The sequence below is a fragment of the Mauremys reevesii genome, linkage group 3, assembly GCF_016161935.1.
Source record: "Mauremys reevesii isolate NIE-2019 linkage group 3, ASM1616193v1, whole genome shotgun sequence".
NCBI classification, from domain to species: domain Eukaryota; kingdom Metazoa; phylum Chordata; order Testudines; family Geoemydidae; genus Mauremys; species Mauremys reevesii.
The window spans coordinates 63,850,679-63,876,504 of record NC_052625.1 but is presented as its reverse complement, the minus strand read 5'-3'; the positions used below and the strand labels follow the sequence as shown (position 1 = coordinate 63,876,504).

General features: G+C 59.8%; 1 protein-coding gene across 9 annotated transcripts in view; it reads left to right on the top strand.

Moving 5' to 3' along the window:
* The window catches only part of SLC29A1 (solute carrier family 29 member 1 (Augustine blood group)), a 57,340-nt gene extending 36,037 nt beyond the window's left edge, over positions 1 to 21,303 (top strand). For all 9 annotated transcript variants that reach the window (XM_039531157.1, XM_039531153.1, XM_039531155.1 and 6 more), the window contains 12 exons: positions 4,451 to 4,551; positions 10,398 to 10,479; positions 10,657 to 10,847; positions 11,101 to 11,240; positions 11,667 to 11,801; positions 12,328 to 12,425; positions 12,672 to 12,768; positions 13,016 to 13,107; positions 13,253 to 13,361; positions 13,821 to 13,906; positions 17,966 to 18,165; positions 20,074 to 21,303. In XM_039531157.1, the coding sequence (XP_039387091.1) occupies positions 4,523 to 4,551; positions 10,398 to 10,479; positions 10,657 to 10,847; positions 11,101 to 11,240; positions 11,667 to 11,801; positions 12,328 to 12,425; positions 12,672 to 12,768; positions 13,016 to 13,107; positions 13,253 to 13,361; positions 13,821 to 13,906; positions 17,966 to 18,165; positions 20,074 to 20,185 (1,371 nt within the window). In that variant the 5' untranslated portion in view covers positions 4,451 to 4,522 and the 3' untranslated portion in view covers positions 20,186 to 21,303. The remainder of the gene's footprint in view (positions 1 to 4,450; positions 4,552 to 10,397; positions 10,480 to 10,656; positions 10,848 to 11,100; positions 11,241 to 11,666; positions 11,802 to 12,327; positions 12,426 to 12,671; positions 12,769 to 13,015; positions 13,108 to 13,252; positions 13,362 to 13,820; positions 13,907 to 17,965; positions 18,166 to 20,073) is intronic.
* The last annotated feature ends 4,523 nt before the right edge of the window (positions 21,304 to 25,826 follow it).

The window sequence follows — 25,826 nt, the reverse complement described above, 5'->3', positions numbered from 1 at the left end:
CTGCACTCTCTTATTGGCCCCAGCATACAGAGCCTCTGTAACAGTGGAGCAGAGGCTCTAGGCACTGGCCCTTCAGAGGCTGCCCTGATCCTGCTGCCTCTTCCCAGCAAGGGTCGGAGCCTCGGGCTTGGAAGCCTGTGGGAAGTGGCTGTGGGGTTCCCAGGGTTCTGGGCTCAGGTGAGCAGTGGAAGAGGATGTCTGAAAACGGGACTCAGGAAGGAGGGGAGATGATGACTGGAAACTGTGGCTGTTTCCTCATCAGCTATTTGATGGTGACTGTTGAAACAAAGGGTTTGTCATAATTCTGGGAACAGTATGAGACACACCATCCCCTGGGTGCAAACGTATGCAGGCACGCCCCTGCGCACACTCACAAATACAGCTCTCTGTGCACACAGCCTCTGCCTGTGGTGTAGAAATACAAGAGACTAACTTTAAAAACCTGAATTTACCAGGGACCTGACCCTCACCATGCCAGACAGCTCCAAATTAGTGTGCCCACAGCTTCATCAGTCATAGAGTTGAAGGCCAAACTGGGGCCACCAGGCCATAATAGTCTGACCTCCTGTATATCTCAGACCAACAGCACCACCCAGCAACCGAAACGAGACCAAAGTATTACAGCCCACAGGAGACTAGACTGGCATGTGCCACAGGCAGAGGATAGGAGGGACCGAGGTGCACCAGTGCCCGAGTTCCCCTGCAATGGCAGGGAAATTAAGTGTGATATATCCAGATAATCCTGCAAGTGACCTGCATGCTGCAGAAGAAGGCAAAAAAAATCCCCAAGGGTTTCTCCCAATCTGACCTAATCCCACATATAGCAATTGGTTAGACCATGAGCATGTGGGGCAAGTACCCGAGAGAGAACACTTGGTGCCGTCTCAGAACTCTGACCCTCCCCGCACAATGAACCACCTCCAGCCATGGCCATCCCTGATGCTTCAGAGGAAGGAGATTTAAAAAAAACAAACAAACCCTCCCAGAATACATTGGTAGGAAGGGGGGAATCCCTTCCTGACCCCTGCGGGTGGCTGGCTGGAACCCTGAAACAAGAGCTTTTAGGAACATAAGACATAAACTGGAAGGGAACCCCAAGGCTGCTGAGCCCTGATCTTTTGATCGCAAGCAACCCCATCATACAATCGCACACATACATTTGTCCAGCTCGCTCTTAAAACTAGATAGTTGTTTGCCCCTACAACTCCTACTGAGGGCTGTTCCAGAGCCTCACCTGTCTGAGGATTAGAAACCTCCTTCTAATTGCCATCCTAAATGTGTTCACGGTCAATTGATGCCCATATGTTCTTGCGCCCAATTGCCCGTTAGCTTAAATAGCGGCAGGTTAAGGTCCATATGGGATCCAGGTGGGAGTGTCAAATCTCAGATATACCATAGTGCAGCATCAGTGAGATTTTGTGTTCAATGTTCAACTGCCATATATACACGGTATCCATATCAAAAGCATACGTGGGCACTCCCCTAAGAGCGGCGTGAACTTGGAGTGCCTTCAAGTCAGCCCCTGCACTGGGACATCTGGAAAGACTTTTGACTCTCTGAAGAATATCTGTAGATAAGAGCAGGAAAGGCATCCAGACCTGTCCTGTCCTGATTGTTTTATAGAAACAATGTCCTTGACAGCCATTATCAGCGGGTGCTGGGGCCAAAGTACTGACTGGAAAGCTCATGCCGTCCCGTTTGTCCTGAAGCCCTGAAAGGGCCACGCAGTTTGTCAGAGGTAGCCCTGCAGTGGATTCACAAGATGGAGCAGTAGCATGGCTTATTACAAGGGCTCTCACGTCCCTCCCCTGCAGGGAGATTTCATTTCTAAGCTCTGCAGCACTGTCACAAAGCTGTTATGCCATGACCTTGAAATAAGTATTTCCTCTCCCTGATGTGTGGGGGATCTCACGATCCATGAAGGCGCATGTATCCTCTGAGAGGGAGTGCAGGCCCAGCAGCTGTCTCGTGCAGGCGTTCTTAGCCCAGCTGTGCATTATCACAGGGTTGCTTGTGAAGGCCGGGCTACCTACGCTGGTTGGTTGTAGTGCACTGTTGGGTTGCCCAAGGCGGCACAGGCTGGGACACTCACTCTGGTTTGTTATTATAGGGTGGCTGCATTACAGGAATTTGGGAGTAATGAGCACTGGGCTCTGTGTGTTGGCAATACACCAGCACTCAGTGGAAAGAAGTGAAGGCACTTAGCAGAATGAGAGCATGGGGTTAGGCAGCTCTGGCATCGTCCCTTAGGAAGCCCCCTCATCCTTCCCAGAGTGACATGGGCTCACGGGCAGCAGGGAAACAGGAATGAGTGGCCCCCTCGGGGCAGAGAGAGGGGTCCTGGGAGAGGAGTGTGTGGGGACCCACCGGCTCAGGGCAGCAGAACTAAACCAGGAGTGTGATGTGAGTGGGACAGATGGGCTTTCCGAGGCTGCTGCAAGCAAGCCCACTGCAGCTGCACTGCCCTCAGGGAGAGCCGTTCCCACGCCGGCACGCTCCCCCGCTCCTGGGCCATGCTGCCCTGCTCAAGAGGGCAGCCTATGGTACTGCTCACACGCTATCCCCTCCGCGAAATCCTCCATTTCCTCACTTCCCTTGGCTCCCTGTGACCTGATCTGACACCGACTTCATCTGCTCCAACGCAGCCCCCATGACCAGGAGGGGCCTGGGACTCACCCCCGTGGGAGGCGAAACACAGTCCCGCTGCCTTCAGACACACCTTCTCGTTCAGTGGGCACGGGGCTGCCAGAGCCTCCATTGGCTGTCAGCCCCAGGTGTGTGCATGGGCTCGGCCTCTCCATCAGCCTCTCTCTGGCGCAGGTGTGGTGGGGGAGCAGGGCGTGTCTCTCAGTCAGGGAGTTTCAGGCAGCGTATTGGGATCCAGGTTCTGATCAGCCCCACTGGAACTCTCCCGACAGGAGGGGTCCGGTTGCCCTGGGCCCCTTGTGCAGTGGGCGTGTGGACTCCCCTCCTGTGCAGAGGCAGGATGGATCTGGCTGGGGAGAAGGATGTGCAGCAGGAACACTTGCAGCTCTCTGCACACTGACCTAAGGGCAACTTGATGTCACGCTTCACAGTGTCACCTGGCTGGGGAGAGGGTTGCACACCTGGCCAGGTGCATGATGGGGATTTTTTTAAACTTTCTCTGCACCATCAAGTACTGGGACCAGCCAGTGCAGCAGGGGACATGAGGGGGGCATCAGATTAGATGGGCCCATTGATCTGATCCAGCTCAGCAAGGACAGAGGATGCTGGGCACATGGGCCCACTGGTCTCTTCTGGTGCAGCAGCTTCCATCTTCGTAGCGGTCTTCCCAGATTCCTTCCCGCACTCGCGTGTCCCCTGAGCTGAGCTCGTCTTGAGTAGGGTTTCTCCCACCAGACACAGTGGCTTTCCCGTTTGCTCCCCATTATTTTGGGGCTCCCTTAGACTGATGCTGGGGCCTTGAGGAGCAGTCCCAGCTGTGCCTGGGCGCTGGCTCTCTGGGAAGCGGCCCCTGGGGGGTAGCCATGGCAGGGGGACGTGGGTGAGATGTATTGGGTAAGTACGCCGCGCCCCATAACTGACGAAAGGGATCGCACTTCCGCCCTGTCCAGAGGGGGAGACGTGATCTGCAGAGGGGAGTGAGCTAGACAGGGGCTGTGGGAGGAGGGGATTGGCCTATGCTCAGACCCTCCATCTGGCCCTGGATTCCCCCAGTCTCATGGCTCCATCCTCAGGGCTGAAGAGCCATTGGTGTAAGGGAATGAAGCAGGGCCGGGTCTCTGTAGGAAGCAGACGTGGCTGGAGCAGGTGCCTAAAAGTTCCTTGTCACTTGGTACCAAAGAGGGGTTGGGAGGGGGCTAAACCCAGGCACTAAAATCAGCCCTTTACGGGGGACGACGACTCGCTCCAGAGTATGTGGCAGAGAAAAGGGGGTGGGGGATACGCACCAGCTTAGAGCATGCCAGAGCCAGGCACTCTCCTTGTCTGGAGATGGGATATTTGCCCCTCCCGGAGTCGCTGCTGGGCTGGCGACGCCACATAGCCTGGAATGGAGGAGCCAGGCCTCCTGGGTGGGACCTGCTGGGTATGTAACTGAAGGGGAACAGATGTGCCTGGCTGATGCAGAGGGGACTGGGAAAATGCCAGCTCAGCTCACCCACGGGAGAAAGGGCCAGTGTCAGGGCAGGACCTCCCTGCAGGAGGAAGGGGCTTCAGGCCTCCAACCCCACTGCCCTGTGTCCCAGCCTGTCCTGAGCAAGTCACCTTTCCGTTTCGACGAGCTCGGAGCGGCGGCTCTGCATAGGGGAGGCAGATCTGTGTGGGTACCGTTCCCTTTCAGTGTTGCTGATCCCAGCCCTTTGGGAGCTCACCCAGGATGCCCCCGGCACTAAAACCAGCACTGCGCCCCTTGCTCCTGGGATTCCAGCTCCCCACTGAGCTCTCTCTGCTTGGTTTGGATTTGCAGGAGGCCAGCAGCATAGTGAAGGAGTGAGAGTTGCTGGGAGCTGCCAAACGTCGCTGACCGCCACCAAGCACCATGACAACGATCAACGGTCCCTCAGACAGGTATGGCCAGGCCTCAGTGGGCATGCACACACGACCCTGGAAACATCGCCTCCCGCGCTGGTCCCCACCCAGCCCCGCCTGACAGAACCACAGCGCAGTGGTGTTTACAGGACCCTCTCCCAGCAGCCTGGCAGGCTCAACAAGTGAGCCCACGGCTGCCATGATCTTGGCAAATCCAGTGTCCCGTGGAGGTGGGATGGTGGGGAGCTATTGTTGTCCCCAAACCCAGAAACCCTGCTGCCCTGCCTTGTGCCCCAGCCCTGCAGCTGAGGGCTGGGGTAGCAGCAGCCAGTGCCATGGGTGGCAGGTTATATACATTTGCAGTGCTCGGGCTCCAGGAATATTCAGGGCTGGGGGCCCTGCTCCAGCAATATTTGGAGCTGGGTCTCTCCCCCGGCCCTGCCTGGATTGGGCCCCGGCCCTCGGGGGTCTCTTCCCCCCCCCCCCCACCCTGCTGCGTCCCTGCCTGGAGCAGGTCCCAGCCCCCGCCTGCCACCCCTCCCCCTGCATGTCCCTGCCTGACAAAAAGCAGTGGGAGCAGGCAGGGGAGAGGCACCTGCTGCTGGAGTAGAGCGGCTCCCAGCAGAACGGCTGTCTGCTGCCCCAGGGTCCTAGTGCCTGCCCTCCACTAATGGCAAGGCTGGCTGCCCTTACCCTGTGCTTCCGCCCTAGCCCTGAGTCTCTCCAACACCTTAAGCCCTCATTCCCAGCCAGAGCCCTCATCCCCCTGCACCCTAATCCTCTGCCCCAGCTCTGAGTGCCCCCAGCAGCATGAACCCCTCATCCTCAGCCCCACGGCCCTCACCTCTGCACTCTCTTCTATCCCCAAACTCCCTCCCTGAAGTTGCACCCCATCCCCCTTCCCACACACCCCTTCCCACCCCCAAACTCCCTCCTAGAGCCTGCACCCCTCACCCCTTCCTATGCCTCCACACCCAGCCCAGAGCCTGCACCCAAACTCCGTCCCAAAGCCTGCACCCCTCACCCCCTCCTGCACACCCACCCCCAGCCCCAGCCCGGAGCCTGCACCCAGCACTCAAACTCCATCCCAAAGCCTGCACCCCTCCTGCACCCTAATCCCCAGCCCAGGGTCTGCACCCCAGACCCAGGGCCGCCCAGAGGATTTCCGGGGCCCGGTGTCTTCGACGGCGGGGGGCCCTTCCGTTCCGGGACCCAACGTCAGTACAAGACCGCGCGGAGCCACCCGCGGCCGGAGCGGACCCGCCGACGTGCAGCCCGGTCTTCAGCGGTAATTGGCGGCGGCGCCCGCTGGGTCTTGGCACTTCGCGCGGGTCCCGAACGGAAGGGCCCCCGCCGAATTACCACCGGGCTGCACGCCGGCGGCGGCTCGCGTAATCGCGCCAGTGGGGTCCTTCCGCCCGAGCAGAAGGACCCCGCCGCGAAGACCGGAGCGGAGAAGCTCCTGCGCCCTCTTGCCCCGCCCCTCTGGGCGGCCCTGACCTATCCACCCCCAACACCCACAATCCAACCCCATTCCCTGCCCTCTCCCCAACCTCTGCCCTGACTGTCCCCAGGGCTCCCTGCCCTTTAGCCAACCTCCCCCCAGCCTCTTACCCCGGCTCCTAACGCGCAGCCTCAGCGCCTCGGCTGAACAGTTCCCGCAGCGTGTCCAGCGGGGCCTGAGCTCCGTCCCGCTCAGAGCCACGTGGTGAGGGGCGGGGCTGGGAGCCCGGGCCCAGCGGAGGAGCAGAGCTCAGGCCAAGCTCCCAGCCCGCCCGCCGCCGGCGGGCGGGCGGCTCAGGGCCCGGCTGAGACACGCGCTTGATGCGCTAAGGCTCCAGGAGAGGCGGAGGCGGAGCCTCCGCTGTTCTCTTGGGGCCCCTGCGAGCCGGGGCGGGCCGGGCAATTGCCCCTGCCCCCTCTGGGCGGCCCTGCCCAGACCTCCCCCCTCAAGCCCTCTCCCAGAGCCTTAGGCAGGTGGGGGCGGAGTTTGGGGGGGGCGGAGTTGGGCGGTGGGTTCTGGGCACCACCAAAATTTCTACAAACTTGCCACCCATGGCCAGTGCTGTGCTATATGTAGCTCTATGGTGGAGCCCAGTCTGTAGCGCGTGACATGACTAAAGCAGCAGGATAGGGTCTGTGGCTCTCTCCTCCCTCGGAGACTCCCCTTGTCAGTTTTCCCATAGCTCATGGGCTGCAAACATTCTGCACTGCAAGGAGGAAGACGAATACTAAGAGACTTGGCCCCCTTCCATATCTGCCAGCTGCCAGGACACATCTGGCTGCCACGAGCCTGTGAGCAGCCAACACCCTCACTCCCTCCCTCTTTCATAACAGCCTGGAAATCACTTTTGGGTCCCAGGGCAGCTGAACCATTGAACTCTTGCTTAATGTCAGTGGGAGGAGGGGACTGTCTCAGCACTCGCAGGGCTCCACACAACCCCTCCTGGGCCAAGCAGACCCCCTTCTCCCCACTGCCCCCTCCTACAATAGAGATCCGTTCTCCTGCCTTCGCATCAATGCCGTATGGAGTGTCAGATGTAGCTCCCCCCAGGTTACACCTCGTTGTGGGCGCCCAGTCTCATCTCTGGGAAGGCAAACACAGCGGGTAAGGAAGTGGGAGCCCCTGGTGTTCGCAGCGAACAACCCACTTAGTCTTATTTCTCCAAACTCCAACACATCCAACTTCCCATTAGGGGATTCTGGGTCCAACAGACAGGTGCTGTACTAAGCAGCCCTATGATTAGAGCTGCCACTAGGGGGCAGTCAGGACTCCGCGTGCCCATTCGACTGCATTAAGGGGGTCAGGGCTGCACGCTTCTGCAGAGCAGTGTTTGGCTCTGCAGGGAGGCAGAAACGCTGCCCCCTCCCCTGGAGCCATGCTGCCCTGCGTGCTCCCGCGCGGCAGTGTTTGACTCTGCGGGGAGGCAGACATGCTCCCCGCTCACCCGGAGCTCTGGCGCCGCGCGCTCAGCGCTCTGAGGGGCAGGGCTGCGTGCTCCCACGGAGCAGCGTATCTCGCTCTGTGTGGAGCATCATGGTCAGGGGTCCAGGGCTGGGGGGGTTGGATAAGAGGTGGGGGCAGTCAGGGACCGGGAGCAGGGTGGGTTGGATGGAGGGGTGGGATCCCGGGGTGGTTAGGGACAGGGCAGTCAGGAGCAGGGGGTTGGATGGGGCATGGGAGTTCTGGCGTCTGTCAGGGGTGGGGTGGATAGGGTCAGGAAGTCAGGGGACCGGGAGCAAGGAGGGTCCGGAGGGGGCAGTTAGGGTGGGGGCTCTGGAGGGGTGGTCAGGGGACAAGGAGCTGGGGAGTTGTATGAGTCGGGAGTTCTGGGGTCCTGTCAGGAGGCAGGGGTGTGGAGAGGGGTTGGGGCAGGCGGGGGTTGGATTGGTCGGGAGTTCTGGGGTCCTATCAGGGGTGGGGAGTGGTTAGATAGGCTGGGGCGTCCCTGGGGGGTGGATAAGGGTCGGGGCAGTCAGGGGACAGGTGGGGGGGTAGGGTCCCGTCAGGGGACAAGGAACAGGGAGGCTTAGATAGGGGGTGGGGTCCCAGGAGGGGATAGTCAGGGGACAAGGAGCAGGGGGGTTGGGAGTTCTTAGGGTGGCAGTCACCCAGGCCTCCCCCCTGAGCCCTGACTGCTGCCCTCCCACACACCCCGCCCTCTGCCCTGAGCCCCGCACACCCCCCAGGCCCCTGCCCTGAGCCCTGTACCTCCCTCATACACACCCAGCCCTCTGCTTGACTCCTTCATCCCCCCCCACAACCCTAGCCCTGACACCTGCACCCCCCACATACCCAGCCCCCAGCCCTGACTCCAGCCCCCTGCCCTGACTCTTGCACCCTTCCACATCCCCAGCCTCCCCCCCACACACACCCCATGCACCCACCACATTCCCACCTCCACCCGAAGCACCAAACGGGAGCTCCTGCACACAGGGCCGGCTCCAGACCCCAGCGCGGCAAGCACGCGCGTGGGGCGGCCCTTTCCCGGGGGGGGCGGCAGATTGGGCCGGCGGACCTGCCGCAGTCATGACTGCGGACGGTTCGCTGGTCCCGCGGCTCGGCTGGACCTCCCGCAGGCATGACTGCGGCAGCTCCAGCAGAGCCGCCGGACCTGCGAACCGTCCGCAGCTGCGGGAGGTCCAGCCGAGCCGCGCGACCAGCGGATCCTCCACAGTCATGCCCGCGGGAGGTCTGCTGCTCCCGCGGCTCTGGGGCGCCTCCCGGGCATGACTGCTTGGGGCAGCCAAAAACGTAGAGCCGCCCCTGCCTGCACACACACACCCCACATTCCCACCTGCACCCCTCGCATCAAATGGGAGCTGCCCAGGTAAGTGCCCCACACCCAAACCTCCTGCCCCAACCCTGAGCCCCCTCCCTCATTCTAGCTCCTGGCCAGACCCTTCACCCCCAGCCCTGTGCTCAGTGCACTCCCACCCTCAGATCAGAGAGAGGAAGAGAATGGGCCAGAACCAGGGAGAAGGTAGGTACCCACTGTATGTGGGGAGGGCCGGGATCCCGGCTGGCAGGAGCCAGCGGATAGAACCCCTGAGCGGCAGTGGGCTGAGCCGCTCAGTCTACTGCCGGTCTGGAGTCCCGGCCGCTGGCCCCGCACAGCCTGCTGCTGGTCTGGGGTTCTGGCTGCCGGCCCCTTGCCAGCCGGGGTCCCGGCCGCAGGCCCCGCTCAGCCCGCTGCTGGCCTAGGTGAACAGAACCCCAGACCAGCAGCGGGCAGAGCAGGATGGCAGCGTAAGATCAACATTTTAATTTAATTTTAAATGAAGCTTCTTAAACATTTTGAAAACCTTGTTTACTTTACAATACAACACCAGTTTAGTTATATAATATATAGACTTATAGAGAGAGACCTTCTAAAAAACATTAAAATGTATTACCGGCACGCGAAACCTTTAAATTAGAGTGACTAAATGAAGACTCGGCACACCGCTTCTGAAAGGTTGCTGACCCCTGAAATAGTTAATAATGGGCTCCTCGATCTAGCAGAGAAAGGTACAACACGATCCAATGGCTGGAAGTCAAAGCCAGGCAAATTTCAGACTGGAAATAAGACAGTTTTTTACTAGGGAGGGTAATTAACCACTGGATCAATTTACCAGGGTTGTGGTGGATACTCCAGCACTGGCAGTGTTTAAACCAAGATTGGATGTTTTCCTAAAAGATCTGCTCTGGGAATTATTCTGGGGCAGTTCTCTGGCTTGTGTTATATGGGACGTCAGACTAGATGATCAGAATGGTCCCTTCTGTCCTGGGAATCTCTGAATCTGGGAACTAGCAGGTGACATTAGTGCTTGTAAGAGTGCTGCAGAATTCAGCAGGGGTGCCCCAAAGGCTAGTGTGTGTGTCTGTGTTGTGTTGTGTGAGGGAGATTGAGCAGCACCAGCCTGCACTGTCCTGGGGTCCAGGAAATGTAATTAATGTCTGCTTAAGGGAGCCTAGAGCTGGAACAGTCAGGGGCTGCAGGTCAGCAGTGATATTGATGGGCAGAGCTGTGTGTGGGGAGCCCAGGGCTGGGATAGCAGGGGCTGCAAGTCAGGAATGAGGGGCACTGGCAGAGCTGTGTGTGGGGAGCCCAGGGCTGGGATAGCAGGGGGGCTGCAGGTCAGAAGTGATGGGCATTGGCAGAACTGTGGGAGTGGCAGGTAGCCCAGGCCCTTGCCTTCTCCGATTAAAATCTCTCCTCTGCCCTCCCTTTATGAACACTGAACCTAAGCTAATTCATCATTTGGTACCTCCTTCCTCTCTCCCCTGTTCTGGGCCTGGGATGGTCAGGAGATGGGGGCAATATCCACATATCCTCCTACTGCCTGTCCTATCTCAGCAGCCTGCTCAGAGACCCCTCTGATTCTGCCCATCTCTCGCACAGGTATAAAGCCGTCTGGGTGATCTTCTTCACACTCGGCCTGGGGACGCTGCTGCCATGGAATTTTTTCCTGACAGCCACCAGGGTAAGGAGCTCTGTGCCCCGTGTGTCTGGGAGGGATTAAGTGTGTGTGGCACGTGCGGCCCATGCTCGTGTTGGTGTGGGAACTGGTGTGCGCCAGGAGGGACGTGCATGAGGCATGGACGTGTGCAGTCTGGGTGTGTCGGAGGCAGGTGCGTTCATTTCATTCTCTCCGTTTCAGTATTTCACCAACCGCCTCGGGGGTCCCCAGAACATTTCCTCCCTGGAGCGCCTCCCTGGACTGAACAGCACGTATGAGGGCCGGGAGCCTCCCCCCACCTACCTGCAGGCTAGGTTCAACAACTTCATGACGCTCTGCGCCATGCTACCCCTGCTCATCTTCACCTGCCTCAACTCCTTCCTCCACCAGAGGTGAGTCTGGGACCCTGCCCTGGCCCAGTCCTTCATCTCCATCCCCTCTGGCCATGCGAGGAACTCTGCCTCCTGCTGGGTCCCCTTCAGCCCCAGAGCTCAGCTGGACCAATCCCCACTCGACACAGCCTGGCCTTTGTGAGCCAATTCCCCTTTGAGGCAGGCCTGCTGAGGTGGGTGCCTCCCGCAGCCCCCCTTGGTCCTGCTGGTGGGGTCTGTTCTCACTGAGGGACTCTCTCTTGCCGTCCTGCAGGATCCCCCAGAAAGTCCGTATCCTGGGCAGCCTGGTTGCCATCCTTCTGGTCTTCATGATGACAGCTGCCTTGGTAAAGGTCCCCTTGGAGCCACTCCCCTTCTTCGTCATCACCATGGTCAAGATCATCCTCATCAATTGTGAGTGGGCCCTTGGACAATCCTGGATGCTACTAGGATCGGGGAAGCTGGCCCCAGAGGGGTGGAAAGAGGCATGGGCCCCGTTCCACCTCTCCCTTCACTGTTACCTCAGGCAGTGCCAACCCACTCTGCTGCTACAGGGTCTTGCATCTGGGTCTGATCTCCTGGTGCAGAAGTGTATGGCTACTCCTCCCCCAGCAGGAGGTGCCGTAGGAAGCAGGGCAGGGGCACTGGCTGTGGGGGGAGCTCCCAGCCATCCTGGACCCAGCCTCCCCCAGCATGAGGTGCCGTAGGGAGCTGGGCAGGGGCACTGGCTGTGATGTAGTGTGGATCCCTAGTTTGTCTTGCAGGGGGATGGGAGAAGGGCACTGTTCCGTGTCAACCCTATTGGCCGATCCTCATTATTACTTGTCTTTGTCCTTGCAGCCTTTGGTGCCATCCTCCAGGGCAGCCTCTTTGGATTGGCTGGTCTGCTGCCTGTCAGCTACACAGCCCCCATCATGAGCGGGCAGGGCATGGCAGGGACCTTCGCAGCTCTGGCCATGATCTGTGCTATCTCCAGTGAGTAACTCCCATGCAGACCCATCTATAGCCCTCCAGTCTCCCGCCTTCCAGTGGGATCTGCTGCAAAGCAGCCTGTGCCCAGGAGCCGCAGGAGGGCCTGCTTAGTATAGAGGGGGTGCAGGTTGCCCTTCCCCCGATCCACCACAGTTCAGAGCCAGCTGCCAGGCACCTCTAGGGAAGGGCACCCTGGGGTCACTCGGGGGGGCACTAAAATCCAATTTTGGGGGAGGTGGTCACTGCAGGGGGTCTCCACGGGCTTCTGCAAACATCCTGTCCTAGGAGAGGGGTGTCCTCTGGCAGAGCTGGGGGTGGGGGGAGTCTCTCCCCTATTGTTGCCTTCCCCAGCAACCCCCTCTAGCCTTCCCTCACCTCTGGCCTCTCTCCTTAAGGTCAGGCTTGACAAAGCCCTGGCTGGGATGATTTAGTTGGGAATTGGTCCTGCTTTGAGCAGGGGGTTGGACTAGATGACCTCCTGAGGTCCCTTCCAACCCTGAGATTCTATGATTCCTCTCCGTGCTCCCAGGCGGCTCATTGCTGGCAGACAGCGCCTTTGGCTACTTCATCACAGCCTGCGTGGTGATCCTGCTGGCCATCGGCTCCTACATCCTGCTGCCCCGCCTGGTAAGGACTCACCCTTCTCGGGGAGGTTGGGGGTGGGGACCACCCAGCCAGAAGAGAGGAGTGGCGGGGGGGGTGCTGTGCTCCACAGGAGCCATAGTGCAAGGGGAAGCCAACCTCATTCCTGTGCCTGCAGGCTTCCCCAGTGACACTCCAGTCCTGGCCGTGGACAGCCCCCATCCCTAGGGGCAGAGAGATCCACCCCCCACGCACATGCACACATGAGCTCTCTGTGTGGTCTCTCTGCAGGACTTCTTCCGTTACCATTCGATGAAGGACAAGACCGAGTATCGGGTCCACGAGAGGCATGCTGAGCCGGAGAACACGATCGACCTGATCAAGAAAGGTGAGGAGGGTGGGGGGGAATATTGACAGGTGGGCTGGAGGGGGAGCTGGGGACTGGAGCTGGACCTGGGGAGGCTACTGGCTCTGAGAAGCCTGCAACCCCTCTGCATGTGGCCTGGCCTAGAATCCCAGGGGAGGGGGAAACGGCAGGCGTGAGCAGTGCTGGCTCAGGCATGGAGTTACTGGCTGCACCTGGGGTCACCCGCCACCTTGGGACCTCCCCTCACCCTTCCTGTCTCTCCCTACAGATGAGTCCAATGGAGTGGAACAGAGTTACCCGAACAACACGGCCCCCCAAGTTCCCGGCCAGAAGCCCTCTGTCTTCAGCATCTTTAAGAAGGTACGTGAGTCGGTGACACCCACTGCCCCTCGTGCCTGGGTTATGGGTCTCTGGGCCACGTCTGTACCCCAGAGTGGGACATCCCAGAGCTGGTCTGTCCCTGCATATTTGGGTAATGGTTCCTGGCTCTGTTTTCACCCCCCAGATCTGGGTCATGGCTCTGTCCGTCTGCTTCATCTTCACTGTCACCATTGGGGTCTACCCGGCCGTCACCGCCGAGGTGAAGTCCACGATTGCCGGGAGCAGCAAGTGGGGTGAGTGACAGCAGACTTCCTATCATTCATCGCTGGGGAGACTGTGGGGGCGGGGGATAGAAGGGAGCAGACCCCTGGGGCAGAGCTGGAAGAAAGTGGGGCTCGGGTGGGGAAGGAGCTACAGGGGAGAGGCCCCCAGTGACATCTGTTGGCAACCTGAGAGCTGGACAAGCCTGCTGTGCCCTCTGACAGACTGGACGCCGGGTTTCCCTCCCAGGCTTGGGCAGGATCCATGGGCAACGGTGTGGGCTGGGCCCAGTCCCCATCCTGGCTGCTGAGCCGCAGGGAGAGTCGTGCTGGAGGAAGAGGGAGGGTGCGAGCCTGTGCCCTTGGGAGGTGCCGTGTTGTTGGGTAAGGCCTGATCCCCGTCTCCTCTGCATTGTGGGGGGCACCTCACGCAGCAGACAGGAGGGGGTGGGGTGTCCTGTCACCTGTCACTGACCCTTCCCCTCTCTCCAGAGATGTACTTCATCCCTGTCTCCTGTTTCCTGATGTTTAATATCTTCGACTGGCTGGGACGGAGCCTCACGGCCGTCTGCTTGTGGGTAAGTGTGGGGCAGAGCGGAGGGGGCAAGGGCCTGGCAACGGGCCCTGACCCATCAGCCAATCAGAGTTCACCTCTCGGGGCTGCCCTGTGTCCTGACCGCCCAGCTGCCCAGGCAGGATACAAGGAAGTGGGTGCTGCCATGTTAGCACAAGGGGCTCTGCATTGAATTCTGCTCCTGGCTCTGGGAGCTGAGCGAGGACTGTTGGGTTAAAGCAGGGTGTTGGGAGTCCAGACTCCTGCTTTCTATCCCTGGCTCTTACCACCTCATGGCATGCCCTTGCGTGAGTCATTTCCCTGTGCCCTGCCTCAGTTTCTCCACCTGTACAATAGGGATCCTGCTGCTGACTCCTACCTCCCAGTGGGCTCGGGCTCAAGTACAATTGTGTGCACGTGCTTGGGAAGGGCAAGGGGTGACGATCATGGAGACGTAGGGAGCCCGTCCCCCTGGAATCCTGTCCTGCCTCTTTTGGCTGGGGAAGCTAAATGCACTGTGAATTTGGGGTGTGTTCCCAGCTGAGTCTGACACGCTTTTCCCAATTCCCTGGGAAATGGATGTAACGGGCACCCCAGAGAGAGCTAGCAAGCAAGGGGATGGTGCCCGGAGGGACTCCAGCAGCTGGGGGCAGCAAAGTACTGCAGGGAGAGAAGTGGAGAGCCCAGGGAAAAGCGAGATGCAGGATGCCAAGGGCATAGAAGGTGGTACTGGCAGAAAGCCATCACCTGCCTTGTGGGGAGTGCAGAGGGCAGCAGCTACTTGGGCGGGAGGAGCCCAGGGAGCAGAGGCAGATGGGCTGCTCTGGGAGTGTGTGTGACAGGGCAGGAGGGGTGGGGATGGCAGCTGGCAAATATTTCCAGTGGTGGACATGGGACACTAGCTGGGGCTCTGAGTTACTACAGAGAATTCTTTCCCAGGTGTCTGGCTGGTGGGTCCCACCCACATGCTCAGGGTCTAACTGATCATCATATTTGGGGTCGGGAAGGAATTTTCTCCTTCCTCAGCAGCTTGGGGCATGGATCCCTTGTGGGTTTGATCTAGAGTCAGTGGTGAGTTCTCTGGAACTTGAAATTCTTAAATGAGGATTGGAGGACGTCAGTAACTCAGCCAGCGGTTAGGGGCCAGTCACAGGAGTGGGTGGGTGAGGTTCTGTGGCCGGCGACGTGCAGGAGGTTGGATTGGATAATCATGATGGTCCTTTCTGGCTTAAAGTCTGAGTGGGAGCTAGGGCCACGGGAAGAGCAGCTCACTGCTGGGGAGAGGAGGAGGTGGGAGAGGATGGAGCTGAGGGGTCTCCAGCCGGGAAGGAGGGCGAGGGCCCAAGTGAAGTAGGAGAGATGGGAAGGAGCGCGGGTGCTGGGGAGGCCCGAGAGGGGATCTGGTGAATGGGAGCGGGGGCGGGATCCTGTGCAGTTCCAGTTAGACGTTCCCATGGTGCTGTTTTCCCGGCAGTGTGGCTTGGAGGAAACCATCTCCTCAATTGCAGCCTCCTTGTAAACAAACGCAGGCTGCAGTTACACAAACAGCTGGCCGGGGCAGAGGAGGAGCAGCGGGGAGGGCTGCACTGCTCCTAGGCAGTCTAGGGCTGGGTTCACGAAGTGCACCAAATGGGCTACAGTCCCCTCCATGGCAGCAGTGCCCAAGGCTGCCCCTTCCCTGGCTCCTCTCTGTCTCTTTCTCTTGCCTCCTCGGGCCTGCCCCATATGGTGCCATTGAAGCTCTGGAGTTCTATGGTGTTTGCTTTGGGGACTGGCCCTGTCCCAGTAGTAGGGCTCAGAGGCCCTTCATTTGGGCCGCAGAGACTGTCAGCTGGTCTGAGCCCTGTACCCACTCTGCCCTGGAATTGCCACCTGCCATCCTCCAGGCACGGCCAGCAGCAGGGAACTGAGAATGCAGGAGCCGGGCTAAACGCCCCCTGTAGCCAGCGTGTGTCCAGGGAGTGGGGAGTGTTCTGCAAGCCGATCTGCATGAGTGTGTGCCATCGGCCCTGTACGGCTAACGGGGCTGCTGGGGGACTGTTTCTCTCCCACATTCCAGGGGGCCTAGAGTGGGTGCTTGAATGCAGGCCGCCCTGTAGGTCAGGTTGTGGGTCCAGAGTTTGCTCTGCGTTGACTATCCTTTGTGCCTGCTGCTGTGGATTGGGCGGGGGGCTGGGGTGTCTCTGGCTCTTCCTGCCTCCTCCACACCCCATACAATGCTTTCCCCATTACTGCTCAGGCTGTTTGTTTGAATAAACTCTTGACAGCATGAGACAACGGGGAGTCTGTCGGGTCTGAGCCAGCCGGCCTGGCCGAGCTAGGATCCCCTGCTGCCAGGAGCTGCCTCTGCGAACCTCCCTCCCGGCAGTGGGGTCACAGCGTCTGACTGCCCTCGCCCTTGGCCCTGAGCTGCCTCGCTAGGCCACATCCCCGCTGGCAGGAGATGGTTCCAAAACAGCTTTATGGAAATCGGATGTGGCTGCGTGTGGTTTGGTCTGGCTGATCCGCTGGATGCCCTCCTTTCCCGGGGTGGGGCCACTTCGTCAACAGGACGCTGGGTTTGGCTGTGCCCACAAACACGCCCGCCCCAATCCCGCAACATACTTTGTGCCCACGACTGCCCCACCGCCATGCCAGCCCAGCCCAATGTGCCCTGCAGGGTCCCGAGCTGAGGGGACAACGAAGGCTTGTGTCAGACGCAGGCAGTGAAACCTGGCTCAGGGACCTTAGGGTGACTCTGGAGAGGTCTGGGTGGAACTGAGAGAAGCAGCTGGGATGATCATAATGGTCCCTTCTGACCTTAAAGTCTATGAGTCACAACATCGTCATGTCCATGGGGCACGTTGTCACACCCAGCTGGAGAAAGACAAAGAGGGGGGTCCCACTCCGTGCTGAACCTGCCAAAGGGAAGGGACTGAGCAGGGCATGTTCCAGCCAGAACCGAAGTGTTCCCTTGGGAGGGCTCACACCTGCAGACTCGGCAGGCAGGAGAAGGGAGACTGACCAGAAACTGGCCAAGCCAGTGCCTCCGCCACTAGCTGGGGCAGGGGTCAGAGAGCATGGGGCAGGGGAGCTCAGGGAGCTGGTGAAAGCCGACTGGGAGTACGGGCATTTCCCGTGGATGGCTGTCCCCTCAGGAGAGGGCGTTGGGCTGCATGCGTGCAGGGCTTTCACAGCTGCCATCAGCCTGCTGTTTTCCATCTGTTAGTTATTGACTCTGCAGAACCCTGGCTCGGCATTCTGGCTCCTGCCGCCGCCCAGCGCTCCAGCAGCACGAGTCAGCGGGCTGGAAAAGTCCCAGCCCAGTCCTAGGGAATGGGCCTGAAGGGGTTGCAAGAGCCAGGGACTGCGTCCCAGTGACCTGCCTGCTGACCCCACTATTCTCCCTGGGGCCTAAGCCAGCAGCTCCAGCGCAGGAGCTCCGAGACTCCAGTCCTCCCCAGCCACATTTGCATCGGTCAGGGGCGCAGGGAGTGCAAAGGGCATTGCAGGGCAGAGAGAGGGAGCCCGTGTCACTCAGCAGCCCCCCCTTTGAGTGGGTAGGCCCCGCCCCGAGCTGTCTGGGTTAGAAGGGGGGGCCTAGAGTTGAGTGGGACAATGGGAAGCTCGTTCCTACCCTTTACCAGTGTGGATCCCCCTCTGCCTTTACCTCTTGCTGTCGGATAAACCTTAGTGCCCCCGCAGGGTGCCGCGGGGAGATGCCCCACGCCTGCCCGCTTCCCCGGCGCCCCGCAGGGTGCCGCGGGGAGATGCCCCACGCCTGCCCGCTTCCCCGGCGCCCCGCAGGGTGCCGCGGGGAGATGCCCCACGCCTGCCCGCTTCCCTGGCGCCCCGCAGGGTGCCGCGGGGAGATGCCCCACGCCTGCCCGTTTCCCCGGCGCCCCGCAGGGTGCCGCGAGAGATGCCCCACGCCTGCCCGCTTCCCCGGCGCCCCGCAGGGTGCCGCGGGGAGATGCCCCACGCCTGCCCGCTTCCCCGGCGCCCCGCAGGGTGCCGCGGGGAGATGCCCCACGCCTGCCCGCTTCCCCGGCGCTCTGTGGCACACCACCCACTCATAGGTCTGTGTTTTTTCTCTCTCCCCCAGCCCAGGAAAGACAGCCGGCTCCTGCCCTTCATGGTGGCTGCTCGCATAGTCTTCATCCCCCTCTTCATGCTGTGCAACGTGCAGCCCCGCAACCACATGCCCGTTTTCTTCCACCATGACGCCTGGTACATCATCTTCATCATCCTCTTCTCCATCTCCAATGGCTACCTGGCCAGCCTCTGCATGTGCTTCGGGCCTAAGTGAGTGTGACCGGGGGCGGGGGGAAGGGACCCAAGCGACCTCTCACCACGCACCAGCCCATGCTGCTGCACTGGGCACTGGCTGATGGCAGGTCTATCCCTGGGCACAGCCTCTTATCCAGGCCCCGCCTGAAGGGACTGGGGGTTCCCCTGTCTAATGGGTGCTTTTCCAGTTGCCTTGGTGCAGTGGGTTAGGGTGACTCTCCCCATGTTACAGAGGGAGAAATGTGGGGTGGGATTCGCTCCAGGCCACGCAGGTGTCCTGGCTCCCAGTCCTGTGCTTCAGCCACAAGTCTTCTCCTTGCTCCACAGCCCAGAGCTGAGCTCAGACTTGTGCCTCCTAAGAGAGGAGTAAAAGCGACAGGGGCCAGGGCTGATCCCAGGGGGTGGCGGGGGAAGCTGCCCCCAGAGCTAGGCAGCCAAAGGCGACTGGCCCTGCAGAGCGCTCGGCCAGGGACACGGCCTTGGCCCCAGCGCAGGGAGCTGCTGGGGTCGGCCGGGCGGCCTGCAGTCTCTCAAGGTGGGGGGGGGATGCTGGCGCCGGGAGCTGCAGGGTGGCACTTTGCCTGATACTTAGCAGCCGCACTCGTTTTACGAGCCCATAACTCAGAGCTGGGCGCTCATCCCAGCGGGGTGTGGGGATGGGATTACTGTTGCGGAGGAGCCCTGGGGGGAAGCAGTCAGCACCCTCCCTGCCCTGCGCTGTGGCTACTCCCTCGGCCCCCTTCCCTTCCAGAAGCAGGTGCCCTTCCTGCCCCCTTTCCCTCTCCCCATCGTGTGTGTGTGTGTGTGTGTGTGTGTGTGTGTGTGTGTGTGAGAGAGAGAGAGAGAGAGATCAAGTGGCAGCTATGCCAGCACTTCTCCCTGCTCCTGGCCTGGCCAGCCTGGTTCCTAACCCCACCCCCTGCTCCACATACAGCACGAGCTTGACCCCGGGCTCAGCTTCAATCCCGTGTGACTGTGTGTGACACCCCAGCCCAGCACCCCCCATTCCTCACACAGCCTGAAACAAACATGCACCCTCAGTGCAGACTTGTGCTCTTCCTGCCATGGTCCAGCAGAGGGAGCACGAGAGCACCACGGACTGATTTGGGCCAGGCTTAGGTACACTCTGCCAGTGCTTTTCCAACGCCTAACAGCTGGGCAGTTCAATGAACTCGCTCCCCGAGCACATTCCCAGTGGAGCGAAAGGAGCCCAGGCCCTCCTGCCTGCCACCATCAGTGGCCCTTTGCAGGCTGCTCCCCCTTGCATGCCATCCTGTAGTGTCAGTACCCCAGCCCTGGGAGGGCCTTGCAAACTGGACTAACTGTTCTCTGTCAGGCACATGAGGCTTCTCTCTGGTGGTAGAACAATTGGTCTCTAAAGGGGCCTGGCTCCCCTGGCCACAGGACGGAGAGAAGAGCCTGTGTGTGCCTCAGGATCCCCCCCAGCCCCTCACTCGGACCCACAAGCAGGGGTTAAAGCACAGATCAGGGAGTCAGAAGACCTGGGTTCTCAGCCCGTCTCTGCTACAGTGGGTGGGGTGTCCAGCAGAAATATCTTCACTGCTCTGTGCCTTGGTCTCCTGATCTGTGTGGGGAGCCCAGAGCTGGAACAGTGGGGGGTGGGAGCGAGAGGGGGGGCAGCCCACGTGCTCTAGTTCCCACACTGTTCTGCTGAAGTGCGCATTGAGAAGCCCTTTAGGTCCTTCACAGCCCTTCTGCTGGGGGTGGTGCAGGATCATTCCCAAAGGACAACTCCTAGTTCATTCCAGGTCCTCGTTCCTTTTCCCCTCGGCCCTGAGAATGGAGGGGGAGATGCGGGGAGCTGCAGAGCACTGATTCCTGCAGGAGGGCTTAGGACAGGAGCTACCAAGGGTGGGGGCTGGTGCATAGTGCTGCTGGGCTGACGCTTCTCTCCTCCCCCAGGAAGGTGCCCACCCATGAAGCTGAGACGGCCGGAGCCATCATGGCCTTTTTCCTCTCGCTGGGCCTGGCGCTGGGAGCTGTGTTCTCCTTCCTCTTCCGGGTGGTGATCTAGCGGGGTGGCAGCATGGATACTGAGGCCGTGCTTGGCTCAGCTTCTCGTCCCCTGGCAAGCGCGTAGAGGCTACGGTGCTGGGGGGACGTCTCCTGTGCACTGCTATGAACTCTCACTGCCTTAGCAGACCTTATGCCCTGTGACCAGGGGAGTGACCTCCACCTGCCCTGAGGATGGCTTGGGGCTCCTGTGGCTGGGCCACTTTGCCCTATCCCCAGCTTGTGTGATGGCTCCAGGACCTGTGCCCCCCGTACTGTGTGTGACTGTTGGATCCCACGCACACACAGATCTCCCCCTGCCCAGTGTTGTGTGACTTCCTCCGCACGCACAGATGCCAGGATCCTGCCTCAAATTCATATCACACCCGCCAAGTCTGGGGTCCTTGGCTCAACAGAGAAGAGAGTGCCTGGGGTCACTGCCCCTTTGGGGGCTGCTTGTGACTTGCTCTCCCCATCCCAGCCTCCTCTCGAGGTGGCCCTGGAAAGTTCACCCTTGTCCAGTTTCTCTCCCCCTGCCCCCAGCAAGGGAAATGAACTAACCCCCATGCCTGGCCGAGGAAAGGGGAGCCCTGCAGACTACACCCCTGCACCCTCTGCCCTATATACGTGTGTGCTGCCCATTGCTATAGCTGCTGAGCCTCTCAGACATTTGTAGCTTTATTCCTCCCCCTCCGTCCCGAGAGATAGGGAAGTGTCATGACTCCAGATGAGGAAGTGGGGCAGGGCTGGAGATAGAGCCCAGGTGCCTGGAGTACCAGTCAGATGCCTCAATTACTGCACTTCCTTCCTCTTCTGCCCTGGCCTTTCCCCTGCTCCTGACCTCCCTTCAGTTGCCATTCACCCCAGCTGCTTGCACTGCCCCAGACTTTGATCCGCCCCCTGCGGCAGTCTCTACCTTCCCCAGGAGGAGGTGCTGCAGGAGTGGAGCAGGCACGCTGGCGGGGCGGGGGCGGGGGTGCCCAGAGAGTGAGAAGGCCGATGGAGAACCGCACTGCCAGGAGCCACCCCATGCTCCGCGAGGCCTTGCCTGGCTGAGTGCCCCTTGGTGGGGGCCCGGCCCGTTCATCTCTGTAAATGTATCTGTACAGTTGCCATTTTCTATACAAAGAGTGAACATGCCTCCTCGTGTGTCTGCCACTGACTCCCATGCGGCCTCTGGGGGAGGGGAGCGCGAGCGCACGAGCATCCCGCAGGCCTCAGCCACAGGCGTCGGCCCCAGCAGAGCTGGGCCCCCAGGGCTGAGTGGGGGCGGGGGATGGTGGGGAGACATTTTGGTGTCTCTGTCCTCAGCCCCTACTCAGCTCACTCCCATTCCCATTTGGGGGGGGGGAGGCTCCATGGGCAGTGAGGGGGCAGGGGGTCCCAACCATATCCCCAGTGTGTGAACACAGGGCCAGTACTTTGAGTGCTGAGAGCAGGGTGGAGGGGTGGGGGTCCAGGGCAGTACTGGCAGGCTGGGGAGGCAGAGGTCTGGGCCGGTACTGGCAGGGGGGTGCTGGGCTAATCTGAGAATTGAATCCATTCTGCAAAACTTGCCCTGACAGGTGCATTGGCTGAGCTGTTGCGCCACCTAGTGCCCACAATAGTGAACTGCAGCGTTCTGTCCTTTCTCAGCATCCCTGCACCTTGGCTTCTCCTAGAAGCAGTTTCCCCAGAAACATGCTCCCGCTCCTAGGGACAGCGATGGTTCCTCTGAACACCAGGACTACCTGCCCCTGGCACAAACATACACCTGCCAGCTTCACACCAGCATAGCCCTCTGATGCCCCCCATCTACACCGCCTATAACCCATGTCCAGAATTGCAACTCTCCCTGGCACCAAACCTAGTTGTGCAGAACCCCCAGGGCTTGCTCTTTGATTCTCTCCTGAGGTACGTGTACAGCCAATGAAGGTGTGATTGCAGCTCGCAGAGGCATACTCACGTGAGCTAGCACAACCAAACCTAGCAGTGAAGAGACAGCCACACAGGTGCAGCTGCTGCTGCAACTACCTGCTCTTCTTAGCCACGCTAAATTCAAACTGGCTGGGGCAGATGCCGAGCTGCAGTCACACCTCCTATTGCAGTGCAGACATAGCCTTGAGAATTTGTGTTACCTCAAGTTAATTGAGTGCTATCGTCCCAGCCTAGGGTGAACCACAATTGTTTGTGTCCTGGACAAAACATTCCTGGAATGTCTAGCTTAGTACACACAATTGTGTTCGGTACTGTGCATTCATTAGCAATGACCTCCAGTGACAGCAGGATCACAACCACTGATGTAGCCACAGGCCAGGTCTGCATTCAGAAGTAATGTCAACCCAGCTATCTTCCTCAGGGGTGTGAAAAACCGAGTGTAGACAAGCCCATACCCTGTACTGCAGGCGTCTGGGTCTGTCCCCAAAACACACATCACAGCCATGGAGGAGGTGAATGGCCCATGGGATGGTTGTGCCACTGATCTTTCCTCCCTTCAGATGAGTAACCCCTGGTGACACCGCCTCTGCCCCAGCTGCCTGCTACCGAAGGCCCAAAAGTTACATCTTGTCAGCCCTGAAGACTACCCCCACTCACACCCTACCATACCTCAGCCCTGTGCTGGAGGGACCGCAGGCTTTGTGGCATACTCACTCCTTGGCCTTACTGTTGGGGGGGACAGGGACTGAGGAGAGGCTTATTACAATAGGGGTTTGTGAAGGCTGCTTTTGTCTGCCTAGTGCTGTACACACCCTGAACACATGATTCACAGGGGTCACCAACCAGCTGGACAATAGGAGTGACATACATTCAACACTGACCTGAGCTGCTATTCTTCCCACACAGCTCTGCCAGTGCTCCTCACCCTGACCTGCAGCCCCCCTGCTATCCCAGCCCTGGGTTCCCCACACACAGCTCTGCCCGTGCCCCTCACCCTGACCTGCAGCCCCCCTACTATCCCAGCCCTGGGTTCCCCACACACAGCTCTGCCCGTGCCCCTCACCCTGACCTGCAGCCCCCCTGCTATCCCAGCCCTGGGTTCCCCACATACAGCTTTGTCCATGCCCCTCACCTCTGACCTATAGTCCATCCCCCCTCTCCACACACTATTCCAGTGCTGGGGTCCCTGGAGGTCTGCATATCCCAGTGTGCATCTGGCTCAGCACAGAGCTCATGCCCGTGGCCTCTGGAAAGTCAGGCGGAATCGTGAGCTCATCGGCCAGGTTTGTAACAACCGTCACATTATCCAGTCATTCTACCCATGGCCCTGAGCCCTAGAAGAGCTGTTGCCTCCCTAAGTCCAGAAAACATGGGCCCTGTGTGTGAGAGGAGCCAGGGTGGGGGGGACACACACCAGACATCCAACCCCAGGGCCCAGACATTCCTCTGTGTTTCCCTTCCGGCCCTGGCATCTCATTCCTACCCCTCCCCACCCATCTGTCCCAGGGTTACTGACACTGTAGCCATGCATTCAGTCTGGAGATGGAACAGCTGAGCTGGCAGAGGAACCTCCCACGGGACAGGATGTGTCCGGAGTGGAGATGGCATGGCAGGTTGTGCTGGGATCTCAGCAGGGTTCAGATCAGTTCCACTCTCTCTGAGGAGGAGGCCAGAGGACACATGCTCCTGTCCTAGGTCCCCGGGGGTGTCCATCCCAGACTAACGAGGTCACTTCCAGCCTAGGGCTCCCCCTGGACATGCTCATGAGGGGGGGAACTGGGGAGACCCCCAACAGTGGGGAACTCTGATCTCATAGGCATTTGCTGTCTGATTCCAAAGGGTTTGACCCAAATGAAGCTGACTGGTGCTCCAGTACCCCATTGCCTGTTCGGGAAGCAGGGTCCAGAGCAGCACCTGCCCAGCTGCAGACTGGAAACAAGCAGGAAAAGCAGGACAAGGCCATTGGGAGAGACCGGAAGTGTGGTGCACAGGGTCTCCTCAGCTGACCCCTGTTCTCAGCTCTCCTTTGGGTTTCTAGAAAAGCCATCATCACCCCAATGGTAACATTTGCCTCAATCCAGGGGTGAGGCTGTCCGGTTCATCACATGCCTGCAGGGTGCCCTCATCCCTAATGGGAAGCACATCCTTCCCTCCCTCCCTCCCTAGAAGTCCTGGACCCCACTTTCCCTGAGCTGCCTCCGATGGGATGGCATTGGAATTGCTCCCAAGGGTCACAGGCCCAATACTTCTAGCAAGAGAGATTCTCCTTGTGGCTGGACCTTAGGGAGCAGAAGGCTCTAAGTCCTGTCCCCACTGCCCAGCATGGGGTTTGAGGGGTGCCACAGAGCAACCCCTGCCCAGTCATGGGGGCCATGGGTTTGTTACAGTGGGGGCTGCATTGTGACTGAAGTGGCTCCCCCCTGATGTGGCCCAGCCAGTGTGGATGGAACCCAAACTGGGTCACAGCATCAATCCGTGCCTGGATTGATCATGGTTATGTAAGCGGGGGAATGGTCCCGCTATTGTGGGGAACTTTCCTGGCTTCTGTGTACCCCGGTGAAGTGGGCTAGCGAAAGGATCTGAGTCCTCGCTCCCACTTCCTTTACCCAGAGGCCTCCCTGCCCTTGAGGACTCTCCTGTTTGGCAGAGTTCTCGTAGCCCCAACAAGACTGGGCCCAGGATTCCTGGGGGGCTCAACCCCCAACCCTGCTGTGGCCACCTAGGACAGGGGCTAAGGTGTCCCCACTCCGGGGTACCCTCTCTGCACTGGGCACCTCCCTGACCCACTGATTATTCCATACAATTTAAAGCAAATACAAGTTGTTTACTTAACAATCAATTTAAAGAAAAGAATAAGAATAAATGGGAACGTTACAGGAAACACATCACCCTGCTCTGTGGCAGGGAACATTACAAACAATGTCTCTGGACATCAAAGCACTTTGCAGTCTGTTCCTTGTAGGCCCCAGGCCTCCTTCTCAGGCCCTGGCTGTGCTGCAGGGATGCTGTGGGTGGGACACTTGAAATGGTGGTGACCACACACCTCCGGGCTTTGGATGGTGGGATCCTTCTTCCCAGTGCCAGCCCCCCGGCAGGTTAAGATCCCCCTCCCAGCCTGGCCTGCATGGACCCTTGGCTGGAGTGTCTTTCTGCGCTGGGCCCTTTTACCAAGGTTCCCCCCTTGGCTGGCCCCAGTTGCTCACCACACTCTGGCTCTCTGGCTGCAGCTCTGCTCCCAGCACAGGATCTGCTCTCCCTGGGATGTGCCTCTGGCTCTCTGGCTGCAGCTCCGCTCCCAGCACAGGATCTGCTCTCTCTGTGCTGTGCCTCTGGCTCTCTGGCTGCAGCTCCGCTCCCAGCACAGGATCTGCTCTCTCTGGGCTGTGCCTCTGGCTCTCTGGCTGCAGCTCCGCTCCCAGCACAGGATCTGCTCTCTCTGGGCTGTGCCTCTGGATCTGGCCTGGCTCTGTTCTCCAGCTCAGCTTGGGCCCCTGCTTCCTCCTTAGCTCGGCCCCACTCTGTCTGACTCCGGCACATTCCTGCTCACACACGGAGGACGGGACCCACACTGGCCTTCTGTCTCCCTGATTAGCCGGCCTGCCCTGTCAATCAGGCTGACCTGGAGCATTGGCCTCTTGCCATTGTTCCTGGGGACTGTCAGTCTCAGGGTCCTGATTTGCCATCAATCCCTCCTTTTAGTGCTGGGAGCTAGCAGCCAAAACACCCCCACTGAATGTTAGTAAGGG